Source organism: Pleurodeles waltl, chromosome 11 (assembly GCF_031143425.1).
Source record: "Pleurodeles waltl isolate 20211129_DDA chromosome 11, aPleWal1.hap1.20221129, whole genome shotgun sequence".
Classification (NCBI taxonomy): Eukaryota; Metazoa; Chordata; class Amphibia; order Caudata; family Salamandridae; genus Pleurodeles; species Pleurodeles waltl.
In genome coordinates this window covers 735,794,682-735,814,570 of record NC_090450.1, presented here as the reverse complement: position 1 = coordinate 735,814,570, position 19,889 = coordinate 735,794,682, and the positions used below count along the sequence as shown (strand labels likewise).

Below are 19,889 nucleotides of genomic sequence, written 5' to 3'. Positions count from 1 at the left end.
CTCTGCAACTTCAGAAGCATTGCCCAAAGATGAATGGAGGTGGGAAAAACAAGGGAGATCTGCTGTTGTCCGCATTCACATCTCTCCAGCATTGTTACCTGGAGTTTCTTGATATTCTACACAAGTTTGCTTTTATGTTTATGTATGAGGTGCTAATTATACAATACAATGTGATGAGTTCTTATGTGGTGTTGCCATAACCATAAAAGCAATAAAGAAGTTAAAAGAAAAAGAATTGCCATATTGTGAGGGTGTTTCATAGGTTGAATTATGGAACTGATCTGTGTTCATCAACCCTCCCTTCTAGCTGCTAGATAAGCTGACTTACCATTAAAATACCTGTCTAGGTTTCTCAGGATAGCCTTCAGCCTGCATGCTTTGGCTGAACAACTAACCTGTTGCTCTGTACTTCAAGACATTTGCTCTCTGTTTCTGTGTCTCAGTTGTGGTATACCTAAATGAGCTGATAATGCCAAACTAGCCCCAAGAAACGTATGGCCCTCAAAGAGAATGTTTGCCGCATAGATCACATGAACCGAGTCTCTCAGGAATTGATGATTCCTCTCCTCTATGTCTCATAATTGTCTCTACAAAGCTTAAATACACTGTTTCCAATTTGCTGATGTTCTTGTTCGTATTATCTTAGCTTGTTCTCCATCTGCACTCCAGGTGTTTGTAGTGGCATGTCATCATTCTGAGTTCCTAGCAGCAGGCTTGTGCTCTGGATTTTGTGGTTTTGTTGGTCTTGACGGGAGCCAGGACATTAGCCCAGGTAATTAAACAGTTGTTGAAGTTATTGATGGGGTTGTTTAGGGTGCTGCTGTATTCAGTCTGCAGCAAGGCTGGTGTCCTGGAATTTTTATCATTCAGCCTTCCTCTGGATGTTGCGCCAGTCTCAGCTGGCTGGTTGTTCTGTGTTGATGCAGGATAGGAATAGTTAACTTGATGAGGGCATGGTCAGTTCAAGTGATCATCATGGGCTTGTTGAGACTTTGTTGAAGGTGGTGAAAATTGGATCCAGGAGGTGTCTGGCAGAGTGTGTGGGTCATAGATTAGGCTAACATTTAATCAGCCTTTGAGTAGAGCAGTCGTTTTCGGGTCTGCATGGTCTTCCATGTGGAAGTGCAGGTCTCCAAGGAGGATGAAGGTGCTAGAGTCAAGCATGAGGGTTGCAACAAAGTTCATGATGGTGTCAGTGAAGATTTTGGGCCTTATTATGAGTTCGGCAGACAGTCTTGGCTGTCTGCAAAACTTCTGATGGGGAGGTTGCCGCCATATTGGCTGCCATCCCACTGGGCCCACTACGAGTTTCCCGCTAGGCCTAGCAGGAAACACCCTACAGCATTGTCACCAGCTCGTAATCGAGCCAGCGGCAATGCTGTAGGATGTATGGTGCACCAACACCCTCACAATCTTCACTGTCTGCTTTGCAACAGTGAACATTGCAAGGGTGCTGGCAAGGGGGCCCTCTGCACCCATTCTCTGCCAGCCTTTTCATGGCAGTGTTACCGCCATGAAATCGCTGGCAGAGAACTAAGTCATAATCCTGAGGGCACTGCTGCTTGCAGCGCTGCCCTGGTGGCACTGGACCGCCATGACCGCCAGATTAATGACTGGTGGATGACTAATCCTGGTGGTGCAGGCTGTCCAACCATGGCACAACCGCCGCAGTCATAATGTGGCGTTCGGACCATCCCATTTGGCAGCGGTCCGTACACCACTGCAAGTCTGGTGGTCAAGAGACCACCAGACTCGTAAGGAGGCCCTAAGTCTTAGGTGTGTCCACTGCATGTGTCTGTTGGGCACTGTGGCCTCCACTCAGTAGGTCGTGCTAGGGGGAAGAAGAGAACAGTCTGGTGGGTGGCGCTGGGAGGGGGCACAGAAGACAGGAAGCAGGAGAGGCGGGAAACAAGGTAAGGAGTTTGCAGGAAGACAGAGGTAGGGAAAGAACAGTAAAAAGGTCAACGAAAGACCAATGCAGACTAGAGGCATATTTTGAGATTGCAGAAGGACATGTTGAAATGAACTGGAGCACCATAAGGATCAGAGGTTAGTGATGTTCATGTGTTTTTTACATGCTTAGCAACAATACTCTCCTGTTTTTGGCCTGCAGTGAGTTGGAGGAAGGGAGATTTAAGTGTATGAGAACACAATTGAGTGCACCCTTAATGCAATTCAAAAGTTGGGCAGATTTCTCTCATGCATTTTCATATTATTTCATCCTGAAATCGTATCCTGGAAAGCTTCACCTGTCACAGGTTTCCTTGCATACAACTAGGAAGTCATCTGATATTTGCATTTTTTACTGCTGCAGTTATATGCACAGCATAAAAGCCACATTGGAGAAACGTAGAAAACTGTAAACACTTTTTATTTTTTATTTTCTTTGTTTTTGTCTAGGAAATATTTTCCCGGTGGATAAACCCTTCCATTAATGCCCACGACGTTTAGAGGTTTCTGTTCCCATTTTCATTCTAGAAGGAGAAGTCTTCACAGCCCTTTGCTTTAGTGAACATCGTAGTATTTGATCCACTCACTCTCAAACCTTTTCTTAGGTTCGACTAGTGTACAGTTGTAAACGCATATTGCACATACAATTAGGCAGTAGTAGAAGCACTTGCATTTACAGCATATTTTTTTGTAGATGCATGGCAGGTGTAAATAGACATGTTTAGGGCGAAAAATGGATTTGTGACTTGAGTTCAACATTATTCTTACATCAGCTGGCATAGGTAAGAATATATTATGGACATCCCTATGCTAGCATGGAAGACATGAGTCATATATCTAAGGAGCTAATAATTGTGGGCACTCCCTTGAGATATCTACAGGAGACTCACAACAGAAACTACGAGGGATCTTTTCATATATGCTTGTCCTGTGATATCTGGAGGAGGCACTGCCCAGAACCTGAAGGAAGATCATGTGATCTCTGGTCCCTCTTACAGCATGCTGGGAAGCAAAGCACTCTCGCATTTGCTTGGGTATGTCTCTGCTTGACCATTGTCTCTTTTCCGCTAAACTAGGTGCCTTCACTCGATGTTGTAAGCAAACTGGAAGATGCATCGAAAATTGGCATGACTGCGGTGTTCCAGAAGGTGAGTACTGAATGCCAGAAACATGTTGTATTGTGTAATCAGCACATCCGGCCTCCCACACTATACCAGGCATGTTCAATATAGGCTAAGCTGGCTCGTTTTATGCCATATTTCTCCAAAAGATGCATTTACATTTAATTAATCTAAATGGATCTCATTCACTTAGTGAATACCTATCTTGAAAATTTGGCATGGGTTTGGCTCTCCTCGACCTATGTCTCTATACTTATGAACTAGAAAACCTCGGTAACATAGAAGGGCGCCAGGCAGCAGAGGGTAGTGTTAATGCATGTATGTTTTTGATGTTAAACCTGCCTTCCCTTCAAATGGCTCTTTTTGGCAATCTGTTCCTTGAAGAACCCCACCCCCCTCAAAAAAATGTCCACCCTTTATATTTTTCTACAGTCAGAGCCATTGTTAATTTAAGACCCCATTAAGACAGTTGACTTATCGCACCACCCTATAAGGCCACAGACGGACTCTGCATTTCGACAAATGCCTTAAAAATGTCTTCAGACTTAGGGGGAGAGAGGCACAACACTAAAAAGTGAAATTTACATTTTTCTTGGGCAATCAAAATGTGAGCACTGAATCTACCTATTAGACACCCTCACACTGTGGAGGGATCGGATCACAGGGAGCTACATGTTTCAAATTGGCAAAACTCTTTCCATAATGATCTCATAATGACAGTGATTCTGCTCTCTTAGGCTATCCAGTCTTTCAACGACATCCCAGCGATTGTGGAGGAGAAGAGTGCAGAAGGGATTCAAAGTAGGTAACTTTTCAGTACCAATTTCCCCATTTTAGCTTCATGTTGTGCTGAAAACCGCTTGGGTTGAGTTCAGTGCCTCAGAAATATGTTGTGCATGATCATACAGGGAACCACACCACTTTTATGGAGCTAGAGGGGCTGGCAATGCTGCAGAGGCCTGGCAGAAGGACTTCAGACTTGCAGTGCTTATCTACGGCATGTGGCGGGTCTCAAATAGAGGTTGTTTTACCATCTGCAGCGTTTACAGACACTGTGACTTCTAGCAGCCAAGCAGAAACTAGTCAGATACTGACTCTTCGTGTTCAGAATTAGGAATTGTCTGAGGGTTTGAAGGACGGAGGGATCAGGCAGACACCGATGTGGTCCTGTATGTGACAGGCAGGTTGCAGCACTGGATGATGTTTGGAAAGAGGAAGCCAGAAGGGTTCCCTATAGAGCACTCAGGCAGTGTCCGATGGGCTGGTCTGACAGGTCAGTGTGTGGGCCCAAACTGTGTTGGCTGTTTGTGGCCCTGTTTTATGGACGGCAGAGCTTTTTTTTTTTTTTACTGTTGATTTAACTGATATTAAAACAATCATTGCCTGCTGCAAGCACCTATGCATTCAGTCTTCCATACCCTGCAAAATACTTATACAGTGTTTTTACAATTTCAAACGGGTCCAGTTTGTAAACATGGCCACTTTTTTAAGCTGTCTAATCCACTAATTCGGGCCACTTTTATTTTGGTGCCTAGGCCTATTTTCTGTCCCAGGCTGACCCTGGGCTGATCCAACAGATCTGTGTATGGGCTGTTTGTGGGCTGGTTTCATGGTTTGGTGGGCCAGTTTTTGCGTTTTTTAAAATATTGCAACAGCCATTGCTTGTAGCAAGTACAAATGCGTATAGTCTTCCATGCTTTGCAAAACACCCACCAGGGGCGGCTCCTTTGCAATTGTGAAGGGGCGTCGCCCCCCAGGCTAAGCCAGTAGCTGAAAGATATAACAATATTTAATTATTGTTTTATCTTTCAGCTGCTGGCTCAGCCAGCAGCATGTTCAGGGATGGGTGGGCTGGGCCATGGGAGGTTGTAGAGGGATGAGGAGAGATTGCACCCAAGTGCGCATGTGTGTTTGGCCAGTTGTCTCAGGCCGGTCAAACACACATGCGCACTTAGGTTACTCCAGCCCCGTTGTGTTTAACAGTCAGGCTGGAGAAACTTCACAGACCCCAGGGTTGTGTCTGACTGGCAGTCCATGCTGCTCAAGCCAATGCTGACGCTGTTTTCATGCTAGGTTTAGCATAAAAGCAGCACCAGGATTGCTCGGGAGCCTCACTGGGACACCACATCGATGGAAGGAAGAGGAGCAACATGGCAGAAGGCAGCGGCAAAAGCAAAAGGTAAGTTTTTTTTCATCCACTCGTCCCTGTTCCTCCCTCCACCCGCCCCTCCCCTTGAGATTTGCAGCGGCCGCCACTGACACACACACAGCTTATCTTTACAAGTTTTTTAGCTGTCTGATTAGATAAAGGGAGCTACATTTAATTTAATCCCAAGGCCTAATTTCCATTCCAGTCTGGCACTGGAAGCCACTGCAAGCCATCAGGCATGGTGGAGAAATCGATTTCTATTTTATTCTTTATTTCGGTATATAAAAGAGCATAAAATACATCTCACATGATAAAACTTTACAGGAAACTTCACAACAAGTTGCAATACAATCATATCCTGTAAAACATCTCCATAACAAGGATACTCCTAAAATACATAAATATAGCAAAAAAATAAACCAACAGTTAAAATACAAATCTTTTCGCATATCTAACAGTGAATGCACTCATAACTAATATAGGGCCAGATGTACTATGCCTTTTTATGTGTGTAAACAGCCCGATTAGAAGAATCGGCTGTTTGCAAACAGAAAAAAACATTTTGGGATGTACAAATGCTATTTTACGATTCAGTGACCTGTTACTGGATCGCAAAATAGGTTTGCAAGTCGGTATTAGGAAGGGGCATGTAAGGACATCCCTTCCTAATAGGGAGTTACAGTGGGATGTAGGAATGTTTTGCGACCAGAAATGCAGTCCCAAAACATTTGCAGTTGCCACCAACTTCATGGATCACTGCCTACTAAAAATGAAAAGAAAACTTTTCAATTTTCTTTTTGCAATGCAGCCCATTTTTCTTTAAGGAAAACGGGCTGCATTACAAAAAAAATGCTTTATTTAAAAAGAAATCACAGACATGGTGGTCTGCTAACTCTAGCAGTCCACTATCCCTGTGATTGTAGCCATTCACAGTGTGTCGCAAATTGTGACTTACCTCATGAATATTGATGAGGCAGGTCCATTTGCGACCCACTGCTAATCACTAACGTATATTTAAGCATGTATGCTCCTAACAAAAACAGAAAACGGCAGTGTAGGTTGATGGTTTTATTTATTTCGGTAACACATTTTTGGGAGAATTATATTATCAGATTATGAACAAAGGAATACACCAGTATCAAAGGTGCATGATTCAGATACAGTGTATATGTAATTCCCAAGCAATCTGAATGGTCAAGGTTTGACGGGAGTACTAACATTTAGTGAGTGCTATAAACAGCCCAATTTATTATAAACAGGTTTATGCTGTTGAAAAAATCAGTCTCTTAAGGCAGATAAATATGAACGTTGCTCACTGCTATAAAAATAGAGACAAATGAATTCACTTGTCAAGTTTACATAAGCATTCAAGTGCTGATTACCAACTATGCTATAAACAGGAACTGCTGTTTTATCTTCAGACAACTCTTAGGGCTCATTTTGAGGTCTGTGTGTCTCCCAGATCAGTAATACCTCTCACAGAAATCTGGTTACAGAAACGTTATGTTTGCCCCTGAGAAATGGGCAATAGCAGTGGAAATTGGTGGTTCTGCATCTATTTTCTCATGTCTTTCCCTATTTCGGGCATACTAGATCTGTTATCCTTAGTGAGGTATCCCCTCAAACTTTCCACCTTCACCCCTCCTGTGTCCTGAATTTAATTTTCATTGGATTTAGGACTCTGTGCACCTTATCACTGCTAACCAGTGATAATGTGCTTGTGCTCTATCCTTCAAACCTGGAACAATTGGCTTACACATGATTGGTGTATTTAATTTACTGAGAAGTCCCTAGAGTATGCTACTATTTGTACCCAGGGCCTGTAAATAAAATTCTACTAATGGACAAGCAGCACTCGTTATGCCACCCACTTAAGTAGCCCTTTAAGACATGCATCAGGCCTGTCACGGCAGCCTGTAGTGCAGTTTAAAACTGCCAAATCAACCTGGCCAAATAAACCTTTTACCAGTCCTCAAACCTAATTTTTAAAACAGATAAGACACCCCTAAGATAGGTGCTCAACAGTCCACAGGGCAGTGTGCATTGTATTTAAAACATAGGACATGTGTTTTCATGTTGTATGTGTCCTGGTAGTGACAACCCCAGTTTTAACTACTGCAAGGTCTGTCTCTCCCATTGTATAAAATGGGGTTACCTTATTCCATTTCAAAGTTCTAACGTTTGATTGGGAACAGATGGGAATGTCAAGTTTGGGCTCAAATGAATTGCAGTTTAAAATTCTTTTTAATGGTAAAGTGGACTTTAAGTCACAATTGTGAAAATGTTACCTTGAGAAAGCTGGCATTTTCTTTTCCCAAACATTTGGTGTTTGCTGCCTGTGTCACATGACTTTGAATGGCTTGGGAGTTGGCCTTTGTGTATTCCTGTCAGACACTGAGACAAAGTGGGACGAGGTATTGACATGATGAGCCATCCTGTCAGGATGCTTGGGACAGAGCTGTTCCCTGTCCAATTTACATTTCAAAGGGCTGCCTCCAGCCCACCCACAAAGGGACCTGCACCAGTCTTTTGGCACCCCAGACTACTTTGATCTTTGGCAGTGGAAAGAATGATGCAAAATAAATGCTGGAAAGATCCATGTGTAATTTCTGATTATAGATCTGAATTATTATAAAATAACTCAGAGGGCCAATGTGCCAGCTAGAAAGCATAGAATCTAAGTGTAGGCCAGACATTTGTATTTTACGTATGATAGTTTAGGGGGTTCATGTTTTTGCCAGTTTTAGTCCTGATTAAATAGCTCAGAAAATTATAGACCCACTTTATAAACAGCTCCATGTAATCTGCAAGGTTTTAGCTCAATCTTTTATTATTGTGACATGATAAAATGTTTTCCAAAGGTAGAAATAGGCTCACTTATTAAGTGGCAAGCAATTTAGTTTGTATTATGTTCTAATTAAATGTGTATTGTTAACGTACATGCACACATACATAGAAAGGCATACACTGTATTTCTACAGAGCATGTGTAGGTCTACATATTTTACACAGAAAAAGAGCCTGAGAAAACCACTTTAAAATATCAGAACTCCTGAAACTGGTCCCAGGATGCTTGTTTCCAGTCCAGGGAGGCCCTGGCCTGGCAGTTCAGGCTGGACGGTTCCCATGAGGAATAGGGTAAAGACTGATTTGCACATGGCTGGGTCCAAACTGGGGTGGCATGTTGAGCAAAAGAATTGATGGATTAACCCAGGTCTGTGACTGGGGGTGAATGTTTGATTGGTTCCGCATTCTGTTTATCATTTGTGTTTGTTTACTTTCTAAAAGTGGCATTTTCAGACTGTCAATTTAAAAAACAACTTTACCAAAAGATGTACTTTTAAATGGTGAGTTTAGTGACGCCGAAGTCCATATATCTCTATCTACTCCCAAAGGGAAACTGCACTTAAAAGTTATTTAAAAGGCCGCCCCCATGTTAACCTATGAGCGAGATATGCCTTGCAACAGTGAAAACCGAATTTGGCAGTATTTCATTGTTAGGACATTTTAAACACAACAGTACATGTCCCACCGTTAACATACACTGCACCCTGCCCATGGTGCTACCTAGGACCTACCTTAGGGGTGCCTTATATGTATAACAAGGGAAGATTTGGGCCTTGCAAGTGGGTACACTTGCCAGGTCAAATCTTCAGGTTAGAATTGCACACAGACACTGCAGTGGCAGGTCTGAGCCATATTTATAGGTCTACTCATGTGGGTGGCACAACCAGTGCTGCGGGTCCACTAGTAGCATCTGATTTACAGGCCCTGGTCACCTTTAGTGCACTTTACTAGAGACTTAGTAGTAAATCAAATATGCCAATCATGGAAAAGCCAATTAGGTTTTCTAGTTCATAAGTATAGAGACATAGGTCGAGGAGAGCCAAACCCATGCCAAATTTTCAAGATAGGTATTCACTAAGTGAATGAGATCCAACAAATTACACAGGGAACACTTGCACTTTAGCATTGGTCCGTGGTGGTAAAGTGAACAGAGTACCAAAAACTACAAAAACAGAGTCCAGCACACGGTCAAAACATGGGAAGCAGAGGCAAAAAAGACAGGGGAGACCACACTAAGGATGCCAGGTCTAACACACTTATAGCCATGTTCTCCTATGGAGAAGGGTGCAATTGAAGAGATAAAGTGAGCAGAGTGGTTAGCACCAGTAGGTTTTGCACCAAGAGATGGGGGGAAATATATTTGTATGTGTGTTGATTTGAGAGGACTGAACAAGTAAATTTAGGTTGACAGACAACCCTTCCCGAATAGCTCAAACGGCTCTGATTAAGGATGCAAACGTTGTCAGTTGTCCTTTGCATATCATCAAGTCATGCTTCATCCAGATTCCAGACACTTGACCTCGTTTGTGACTCCTCTGGGAGTGTTGTGTTTCATTTGCATGCAATTTGAGCTTGCTTCTGCTGCAGCTTACTTCCAGTTGGTCATGAAACAGGTGTTAGAGGGTCTGGACAAAGTGTTATTCTTCCAGGATGATATATTAGTTCATGGGAAAGATGAGCAGGAACATGATGGAATCTTGTGGAAGGCATTGGAGCATCTGCAAGAGGCTGGAGTGGTCATAAAAACGAAAAGTTTAAATTTAGAGTACCAACAGTAACTTATTTGGGTCATACTATTTCTGGAGAAGTAATTAGACCTAAAATCGATTTGTTCAAGCCACTAAACCAGAGACTAAGGATCAGGTACGTTCATTTCTTGGATTGGCAGACTTTTGTTCAAAATGAATTCAAAACTTTGCCAGTATTTCACAACCTTTGAGAAATCTGTTAGAAAGGGGTTCCCACTTCAAATGGACAGAAGATTGTGTAAAACGCTTTTCAGAGCATTAAAAGTAGCATTGGGAAGTTACCTTCTCTAGGGCATTTTGATGAAAATACTATCCACAGATGTTAGCATTAAAGGACTGGTGTGGTTCTTGCACAAGTGGTTAATGGGACATATTACTCTAGTTAAAAAAAACACTAGAAATTCACAAAAAATCTAAGGCTAAAGTGACGTTGTAGTGACAGTATAGGTATGGTATATCTTACGCTACCTTTGTAATGTAAAATATAACCATACCTAACTACCTAACTATAACATTACTTTAACCTTTGTTCTTTTCAGTATGTACATATATAAATGTATGTGTGTATATATATATATATATATATATATATATATAGATATTCACAGAAAAAAACAAATGTTACAGAAACATTATAGTTTACTCGCACAAAATGATAGAAATTCAGCAGTTATAGTAATGGTTACCTCAAGTAACTATAACTACTATAACTTGCGCACTAAGTTAACTATAACTCGCGCCCCACCATGCACAGTTTTCTCATCAATAATTTTATTGCAAATGTTACAGTGATAATATCAATGAGACCATAGAAGGTGCCTTCAATGATGTAATATGTAGAGTAATTAGCTGTGCATGTCAAAGCCACGAGTTATAGTTGCCATAGGGTGTAAGTTATAGTTACTTTAGTTAACTATAACTGCTGAATTTCTATGGTTTTATGTGAGTAAATTCAGAACCTAACGATGGCATTCCTGTAACCTTTGTTTTTTTCACCAAATTTCTATGTTTTTTTTATAGCAGGCATGCACATAAATATAATGAGCGCTGCACACGTTCAACCCACCTGCATGCACCCAAACCCAAGCTGTGCATGGCCTTTGGCTGTGCGCAACATAAGGTTGGATCTTCTCTGGATCCACAGATCCACCTTTGAATTTACACAAGGGTCTATGCTGAGACCCACAACAGATCCGCAGATCCATGAATCAGACAAAAAGAAAATGGGCAATTTGTTGCCCACAAGGGGTCCCTTAGGGACCCCTCCATGTGTCGTTTGGGGTCAGGATACCTGAATCATGACCCCTTATCCGTTTTCGCTCTGTTTTATTCCCCTCCTTACAGCCGATGCAACAAACAAAATGGCAGCTGCAACTGTTCTGTCAGGTGCAACCAGCCAATCAGGGTCTTGCTTTTCCCGCGGATACTTGGAGTCGAGTCTGGATCTGTGGATCCATGGAGCATCCGCATCTGCATATATCTATCTTTGTAAAACTCTAATACCTCAGAAACCACTGAATGGATTTACACCAAATCACACAAAGCAAAATCTGCGTACCACGATATAGCTTCCTGCCAAATTTAGTGTAATTAGTTCATCGGTTCAGGCTGTAGGCCTATCTAAAGACAAGAAAAGTAACTAGAACTCTTGTCCCCGCCATGCACTGCTAATTACCCCAGATATTACAGCACTCATGACATCTTTTATAACATTATTGATACAGCTTTAACACTTGTTGTAAAATTATTCTTTAAAAAACTGCGCTTGTCAGGGATGCGAGTTTTAGTTACCTTAGGGCATGAGTAATAGTTACTGAAATAACTATAACTATAACTGGTGAATTTCTAAAGTTTTGTACGAGTAAATACAGACCCTAACTATAACGTCCCTGTAACCTTTTTGTTTTAAGTGAATAGATATACATCTATGTATATATATATCTATATCTAAATATATATATAAATATATATATATAGATAGATAGATATATAAATATAGATATATATATAGCGAAATAGACATACATAGAGCATATATATATTTATATGTGTATATATATATATATATATACCTACATAGAGATATACATTAATAAACATACATATATATAGATATGCAGATATGTCTCTTTTTCTCTATTTTAGTGATTATTCCTCTACAGATAATTATGTTCCCCACTAAATATGTGTTAAGTTAATGAAAACTATAGTTATTAATCTTTTTTTTAAATTGTATATCTTAAAAAAAGTATTTTTTATTTTTATTGTTTAAATACTTTTGTGTTTTTATTTAGCGCCTCTTCACATGTTTGGCGATCCGACCGTTAGACCACCAATATGGTGGTCTGGAGGCCGCCTCCCAGGCAGCAGCCTCCAGACCGCCATATTATGATAATCATGTGGGCTGGCAAGACAGTCACTGTGGCGGCATTAGCATCGGCTCTGAAAGAGAGGTGAGTCCAATGCCAGCTGTACTGACTGTGCTGCCAGCACAGTCGGAATGCGCACTCTCTGCCATGTGTGCATGTGTCCAGTGTGCATTCCGAAGGTGCTGACGGGGGCCTCTGCACTGCCCATGACATGGACGTGGGCAGTGCAGGAGCCCCACTGTGGCCCTGTCTTTGCATTTCCACCAGCTTTTTCATGACGGGATCCCCGGCAGAAAGGCAAGTCGTGATCAGCACTGTGGTGCTGTCATCAGCACCACCATGCTTGAACACGGCTTTTACTGCCCCCAATGCATTGGGATCCATGATCCTGGCGGTAGTGGCAGTCTTATGGTGGTCCAACTACCAGCATGGTAATCTGGCGGACCAACCGCTAAGGTTGCGGGGATCGGACCGCCACTGTGAGTATAGAGGTCTTTGGACCGCCGTACTCATAATCAGGGCCTTAATGTGTAAATATATAGAATTTTTAATCTATTTTAATTTTGTAATGATATATGTTTTTAGTACATTTATACATTTTAGAAGTATAAAATTATTTTTTGTGAAATAGGTTTAATATTTTACAGATGAACAAACATTTATCACTGGAGAATATCTGAATACGAGATAATGCTAAAATAACAGTGAGTTATGCTGAAGGATTCTGTGGCAAAGATAGAGGCTCTCAAAGAAATTGGGGCTAATCCTTTTTCTTTTATCATTATTTTTTATTGTGCGCTAAGTAGAACCATAAATACACATGACCATTGGCCCCTTAGACATGAAAGCTCAGGGTGAACATCTTCTTCTATATAAATCATAATCCATGAAATAAACAATAAAATGCACATAGCATAGATTAATGAAACTTGCCCCACATTTCAGCACCCACCTGCTTCCTCTTTTAACCATCTGGAGGTATAGTGCAGACTCCATCTCAAACAAATCTGATAACCCCAGCAGAATAAAAGGGGAAGTCAATATTATCTCCCTATTGAATACTACCGATGATTTAGATGCAGCAGCAAGCCAACATTGCTTCAAACCAAGCCACAAACGTTTGTAGATCATCAGCATTGTCTGTTTAGCAGTGAGGGCATTTACAGTCTATATTGCAGTTTCAACAGTTCACTTGACTAGGGGTATAATAGATTTATATTTATATATAGATGTAGGTCTTAAAATGCTGAAGTAACAGATTCAATAACCAAAAGTATGGGCTTCTGAGCACAAATATATTAATTATCGTGTCCTTAATAACTGCTACCTTCAATGCCTTTGCCCATGCATTTGCTAGCGTCACACTACAGTCTGGTGCGTAGTGCCTAAATATTATATATAAAACCTTAATATTGGATAAGAGAGACATCCAACAGCTCAAACTTGTCTGCGTGTATAGCTTCCCGGGATAGATAACAACAAACCTGAAAATATTAGCAGTGCTGCCATAAAAGATTTCTGATAGTGGTTTTTTAAACCCCGAATGGAAGATACCGATGTATCTTGGGTATGTCAAGACACTTACACCACTGGACCCAGAGCTGTTTGGCATCTAAAACTGTGTTGAATCTAGCCTGTCAGTAGTAATTTGGGTCAAATACACTGAATAACTATTCTTTTGCCCATAGACACCCAATAATAATTGATAAAGGCCCTCAGTACAGGTTTGGCGGGCGGAAAAGGCCAACCGCAGAATTCCTGCGGTCAGGGCACCACCAGTGGGGTAACCTTCCTGTGGCCCTTTTGCAAGTTTCCCCCTGGCCCAGTGGGAAAAAGCCGACAACATTGACGCCGGCCCGTATTTGAGCCGATGGCAATGTTGTGGTGCGTAGGGTGCAACAGCACTTGTCGCGCTTTCCACTGTCTGCTAAGTAAACACGGCTGTTCATGGGGTCCCCTGCACTGCCCATGCCAAGTACATGGGCAGTGCAGGGGCCCCCATGGGGCCCCCTGCACCCCTTCTCTGCCAGCTTTTACATGGTGGTGCTGCTGCCATGCAAAAGCTGGCGGAGAGGAGACTCGTAATCCCCAGGGCAGCACTGACCTGGCGGATTAGGACCTCCGGCACCGCCAGCACCTCCTGTGGAGGGAATCTGGCAGTCTGACCGTGGTGCTTTTGCCATGGTCGTAATGTGGCAGTCTGACCGCCGCCAAAGCAGTCACACCACCGCTTTGGCAGCGGTCAGACTGCCAACGCGAGTCTGGCGGTCCTAGGACCACCAAACTTGTAATGAGGGCCTAAATGTTTAAAGACTTGCTTTACAAACTTGCTTAAAGATTGGTGCGATTGCTGAAAGATACTGTCTTGCTGGATCCCCCATAAAGCAACTTCTTGACTGGTGGAGCACGGAAGAAGTCTGTTTGGCCGTGTTTTGCATGGAGAGACTGCACAAGAAGAGACTGATGTGACCAAAGATGACTCAGAAAGCCAACTCTTGGGGGGAAAAAGTATTACAGCACCAGTGCAGGATTTGGTCTCTACGAGCAATCTGGCCCCCAAAATCAAGTAGTAGGGATGGTAAGTAAAGACACATTGAAAAGGAATAGGAGGGATAATAGAGTCAGCCTCAAGGAAACCTACACTGGAAACAAACTCACTGCTAAAGCCACTGGAGGGGGAAGATCCCACATGTCAGCTTCTCATCTATATTAGGCAGGCATGATGAATGCAGCGAGACATCAGTTTAAGTGGGACTCAGACAGTATTACTGTTCTTCTACTCAAGGTATCTAAACCCAAGGCGAATGCCCAACCACAAGATGAAATGGCTCAGGTAAAACAAGTTAAACAAGCCAGGCTTATTGATGTGGTTAACTCGTACTGAAAATCTCCAAAGAGATGGGGAGGACTCTGATAATTGTGGCCCGAAAAGGCCTAATGAGGGATAAGGGTAGAGGGCATATCACTAATGTGACCTGGATGTCTGTGGGTGCTCCCCCCGCTCTCTTGGGCATGTAAAAAATGGCTTAACAATTTCACAGGAAAAATAGGCAAGGAGGGATCAGCAGTAATGTGAAATGATGTGAAGAATGAGCCTACTCCCACAGAAGGATTTAAATATGCCATTGCAGTTGAGTCTTCAGTCTGCTTTCGAGAAGGTGAGTGGAGGAAAATCAGAGATCAGCTAGGCAGCAGGCACTGGCTAGCCCAATTGGAGTTTTTTGACCAAGCATTGCTAGCACTGATAGCTCTTCAAGTCAATTTGTTGTGAATTCAGTCCTAACTTACCTGAATAAGTATGCCCCCTTGGCAATAAGGTTTTGTTGGGGGAATCTGCCCTGGAGGCATGGGTCCCAAGAACAGAGGTGACAAGTTCAACCAGCTAACAAGCCTGATCAAATGGTCAAGAAATCTCAGCATCAGCGGTGTTGGCGCCTGCCCCACAAGTGACTTCAACAACAGCCTTTGTGCCTGGGGCTGAGCAGCAGGTGAAGGGGTTGGGAAGCTGACCCAGATATGAGTTAGCAGACATAGCAAATCAGTGGGAGGATGTTTCTGATAGTAAACAGGACGTATTGCAATCAATACTTAAAGCTGCTATGGATACAAAACACAATCAGGAGACAATGACAATGGCATAAGGGTAAAATTGAAAATAGTGGATGAGAGAATAACATCAATCCACAATTGTTTGGCACAGTTAGAAGGGGAAGTAAGCAAAACCTCTGAGGTATGCAACTCAAGATATTTCGCAACAAAACTGGCAACCGCCAAGCTTCCGAGAAAGAATGAAGACCTTGAGAACAGTTCACATCATTGTAATTTGCAGATTATTGAGATACAAGAGGGAATAGAATCCAAGTCCTCTCTTATGGACATCCTGAATACGCTGCTTAAAGAAGTGGTACTGCACAATGATGCACATCAAGATATGTCTATTATAAGAGCCCACTGAGTGCCACTCCTGATGAGTGAAAATAACTCTAAACCTTATACTGTTCTAACCTGCTTTTCTGACTATCTGATAAAAGATTCTTACGATGGCACAAAACAAACGTAATTTTCAAACTAGGGCCAAGTTCATATTCACTATTTTTCAAGATATGTCACTTGAGACTACACAGCCGGGGCACATTATGCATGCACTAAATCCTGGAATTAAGTCATGTGGGGGACTGGCACAAATAATAGAATTGGCTAGTTTCAAAGGTTTGTGGAAGGGGACATTTATGAAGCTCTGCATGGCAGATGAAGCACAGGCTTTTGTTTGCATGTTGAAGAAACACAGAAGACTAGTATAAGTGGCAGTTATTCTGGGCCCTGATGCATGCCTGAACAAAGCCCTTGCTCCTAGGAGTGTTTGGATTCATGTCATCGCATTCATGGAGGGAAGGGATACACAACTCACTTCCCACTCACAGGAAGAAGGAGGCCAGTGGGTTCAGAGGGGAATAGGAGAGACCTCAGGAGGGGCAAAGTGGATGGCTTTGGGGAGCAAGAGGATAGGGATTCGTAAAGTTGGAGGGAGGTGAAAAAGAAACCAGATATAATTACTATTAGTGCACTCGGGCTAGGGGCTATGATACAGAGATCACTGAGAGCCACATATTTGTGGCAGCTGCTTTTTCATTGTTTTTTTGCTTTACAATTTGGGATGTCATCACTGTTAATGGTTTAAATGTGCAAAGCAGGCGTTAGCAGATTAGGTCTGAATTTGATACATTTCCATGTAATATTGTCCTCCTACAAGAAACACATCTGTCATACACAGACAGGGCCTGGTGTCTGCAGTTGAGTCTAGCATCGGTTATTTGTACTTCTCAACTTACAAATACAAAAGAGATTGTTATAGCTGTATTTAGGGGAATCTCACGTTATAGGATTTGGAAGAACTTTCCAGATAAAAATTATTGCTGGGTTATTGCATCAGTTGAGGTAGCTAACTGCAAGTTTACACTTTGTTCGATATATGGCACAAACAATCACAATGCTTTGTTATTTAACTTTTTACCCCTGGAACTGTCTGGCTGCCAAAGCCATACATATTATTGTCAACATTAGATAGGTTTCATAATGTTACTAATCCTTCCAGATATGATAGGCTGCCCAGGCTCCGAGCCTCAGTTAAAAACATGCTAAGGGTCTTGGAAGTATGAGGCATGTGGCTATTTGACCACAGGGGAGCATGCATTGACAAATTTACTTTTTAGTCCTGCCCATATGCGCAGTGCTCTTGCTTTGACTACGGCAGGGATTGAGGCAAATGTGTTAACAAATTCATTAACATGGCTTGTAAAATACTGTATATCCAACCCCTACCACTTCGATTATAATGAGGGTCACTTATCTTCTGAATTTCAAATACCAAGTGCGGCACACCAGGAGGGGGCAGTATCACCTTTATTTTTGCACTATATTAGGAGCTTTTTTGGTTGAGATAAGATTGGAGGAACAGATACAGGGTTCAACTGAATCGAGTGGAGCTACGGGTCGCCGTTTGTAGAAATGACAGTGCTATTTATTCACAAGATGTTATCAAGGCTGTAGAGAGACTGTATTATGGTAGATTCTTGAAGTATAAGTTGAATACAACTAAAACTGAGTTCCTAACCAATTCTGGGCCTGATTCAGATCTTGGCAGAAGGGAATACTCTGTCACAAACATGGTGGATATCCCATCCACCATATTAAGATCCTACAATATCCTATGGAAATCGTTATCAGTGGATTGGATATCCGTCATTTTTGTGAAGGAGTATTCCATTGGCCAAGATCTAAATCAGGCCCTACGTCTTCGATCGGACCCTTTGTTAAAATAAAGCAGCGTTCAACTACTTAGGTATAAACTTCTTTTGGCAAGAACTATCGATTTACTGAGGTAGTGGAATAGGTTTCCAAATACGTTGTTGGCCTGTGCAGTTTAATTAAGATGACTCTTCTTTCCACGTATCCCAAGGCCTAGTACCAAATCAACCGCCATGTTCTGGATTACTTGAAGGCGGAGTATAAGGTAATAGAGAAGAGCCAATTATAACAAATTCTTGTTGTCAAGCTAGGAAGCTACTGTGGCCTTAGTAGTGGATTTTCTAGAACCTAATAACAGTGGAAGAACCTTCTGTTAATTTTCAAACTTAGAAAAACAGTAAATGACCACTTGCTTAGTTGAGGCTGAAAACTCAGCTTCTTGTCAAAAATAATACTCAGACTGGTGAGGGGGTGAACCGACAGAGATGTACCATCAGGCATCAGACAAAGGATGCAGGGTCCTCCCACGATAAGAATCTCAATCTTTTCCTCATTTAATTTGAAGTAACTGAGTCTTATCCATTTGGCTACTACCCTCATGCAGTCTTGAATCTTTTGCGGAATGGAAACTAAGTTTCAGTCTTAAGTATGAGCTGCGTGTTGGCCACATAGCAGGAGAAGTATAAACCATGCTCTTTCATGGGTTTAGATACTCAACAGCATAAGGTTCAAGGACCAGATCTGTAGAACACAGCAGTTTGAGTTTGTAGAACATTGATCTAAAGGGAACTCCCAGTCCTAGAGAAAATATTCAAGTTAATCATTGATGCGGCCTTCCGTTGCACAGTCCCTAAGCCATGAGATAAAAATGCATCTAGTGATGTATCAAAACTGAAAACAAATCAAAGAGCACCAAACTCTCTTTGAAACCCAGATCCCCCGCAGATGGTCAGAGTAGCAAGCAGGAATGGTTCAGTGATGTGGTTTGGATATAAGCTGGCTGAGACTGAATCAAGAAGATTGTAATGCTCTAAATGCCATAATAGTTTCGCATTAACAGCAGAATCCATGAATTTTTATAGAGATGGTAAAAGAGAACTAGGTCTGTAGTTATAATGAACAATCGCATCCACTTATCGCTTAAAAAACAGAGGCTTGTCTGTTTTTTTCCAGTCAAGTGGTACAAGAACATCAGACAGAGCCCTGTCTTGCACAGACGACACTCCAGTAATTATAGGATTTCAGTGCCCTTGGCTCAGCTTCTTGTCTGACTGATCTACTTCTGATTCATAACAACCGTGAACTTTGAGAAGACTCTTTTTTGCCCCTTGGTATGGCTAGTGACCTTCCTCCTGCTTCAATGTCACGTCTTTGGGTGTTGGTCTTGACCAGCAACTTTCTCTGAAAAATCGAATGAATTTGATGCTGAGCTCCTGCTTCTAACCACTCCATCTGTTGTTACAGGTGTTATCTTCCTGTGTCACTCTCTGCATGTCTCTTACTTGCAGACACTCTACAGTGTGTAATGGACAACACTGTATTTTGGCATGCTGCAAAATGTGTTACATAATTTGCAACACGTGCATAACTTTGTGGTCAGAATGCTCAGTAACATTAGCAAGGTTGACCATGTCACACAGCTCTCCAGAAGCTTTGTGGCAAACCCAGAGCGCCATTTAAATGTTTATCTCTGTGCATAAGTAATTTCTCAGCCTTGAAAAATCCCAGCTGGCTTTTAGTGCACTCACAACGTGCAAGCAGCAGTCTTACCATTACACCAACACCCCATCCTTAAGACTAGTGTTAGACATGCTCAAATTGTATGGTATAACGAAGACGTAGAGAAAAATGCCAGTAGCGAATGAAATAGCAGTCATATAGGAGTTAGATATCAATACAAGGAAGGCAACATCCAGCATCCATGATCCCTAAGACAAATAGTTCACAAATGTATTGTAGCC

At 42.1% G+C, this 19,889-nt stretch overlaps 1 protein-coding gene across 2 annotated transcripts in view; it reads left to right on the top strand.

Moving 5' to 3' along the window:
• Nucleotides 1–19,889, top strand: part of PROM2 (prominin 2) — a 409,319-nt gene that overhangs the window by 264,907 nt on the left and 124,523 nt on the right. For both annotated transcript variants that reach the window (XM_069214431.1, XM_069214433.1), the window contains exons 8-9: nucleotides 3,027–3,098; nucleotides 3,809–3,872. In XM_069214431.1, the coding sequence (XP_069070532.1) occupies nucleotides 3,027–3,098; nucleotides 3,809–3,872 (136 nt within the window). The remainder of the gene's footprint in view (nucleotides 1–3,026; nucleotides 3,099–3,808; nucleotides 3,873–19,889) is intronic.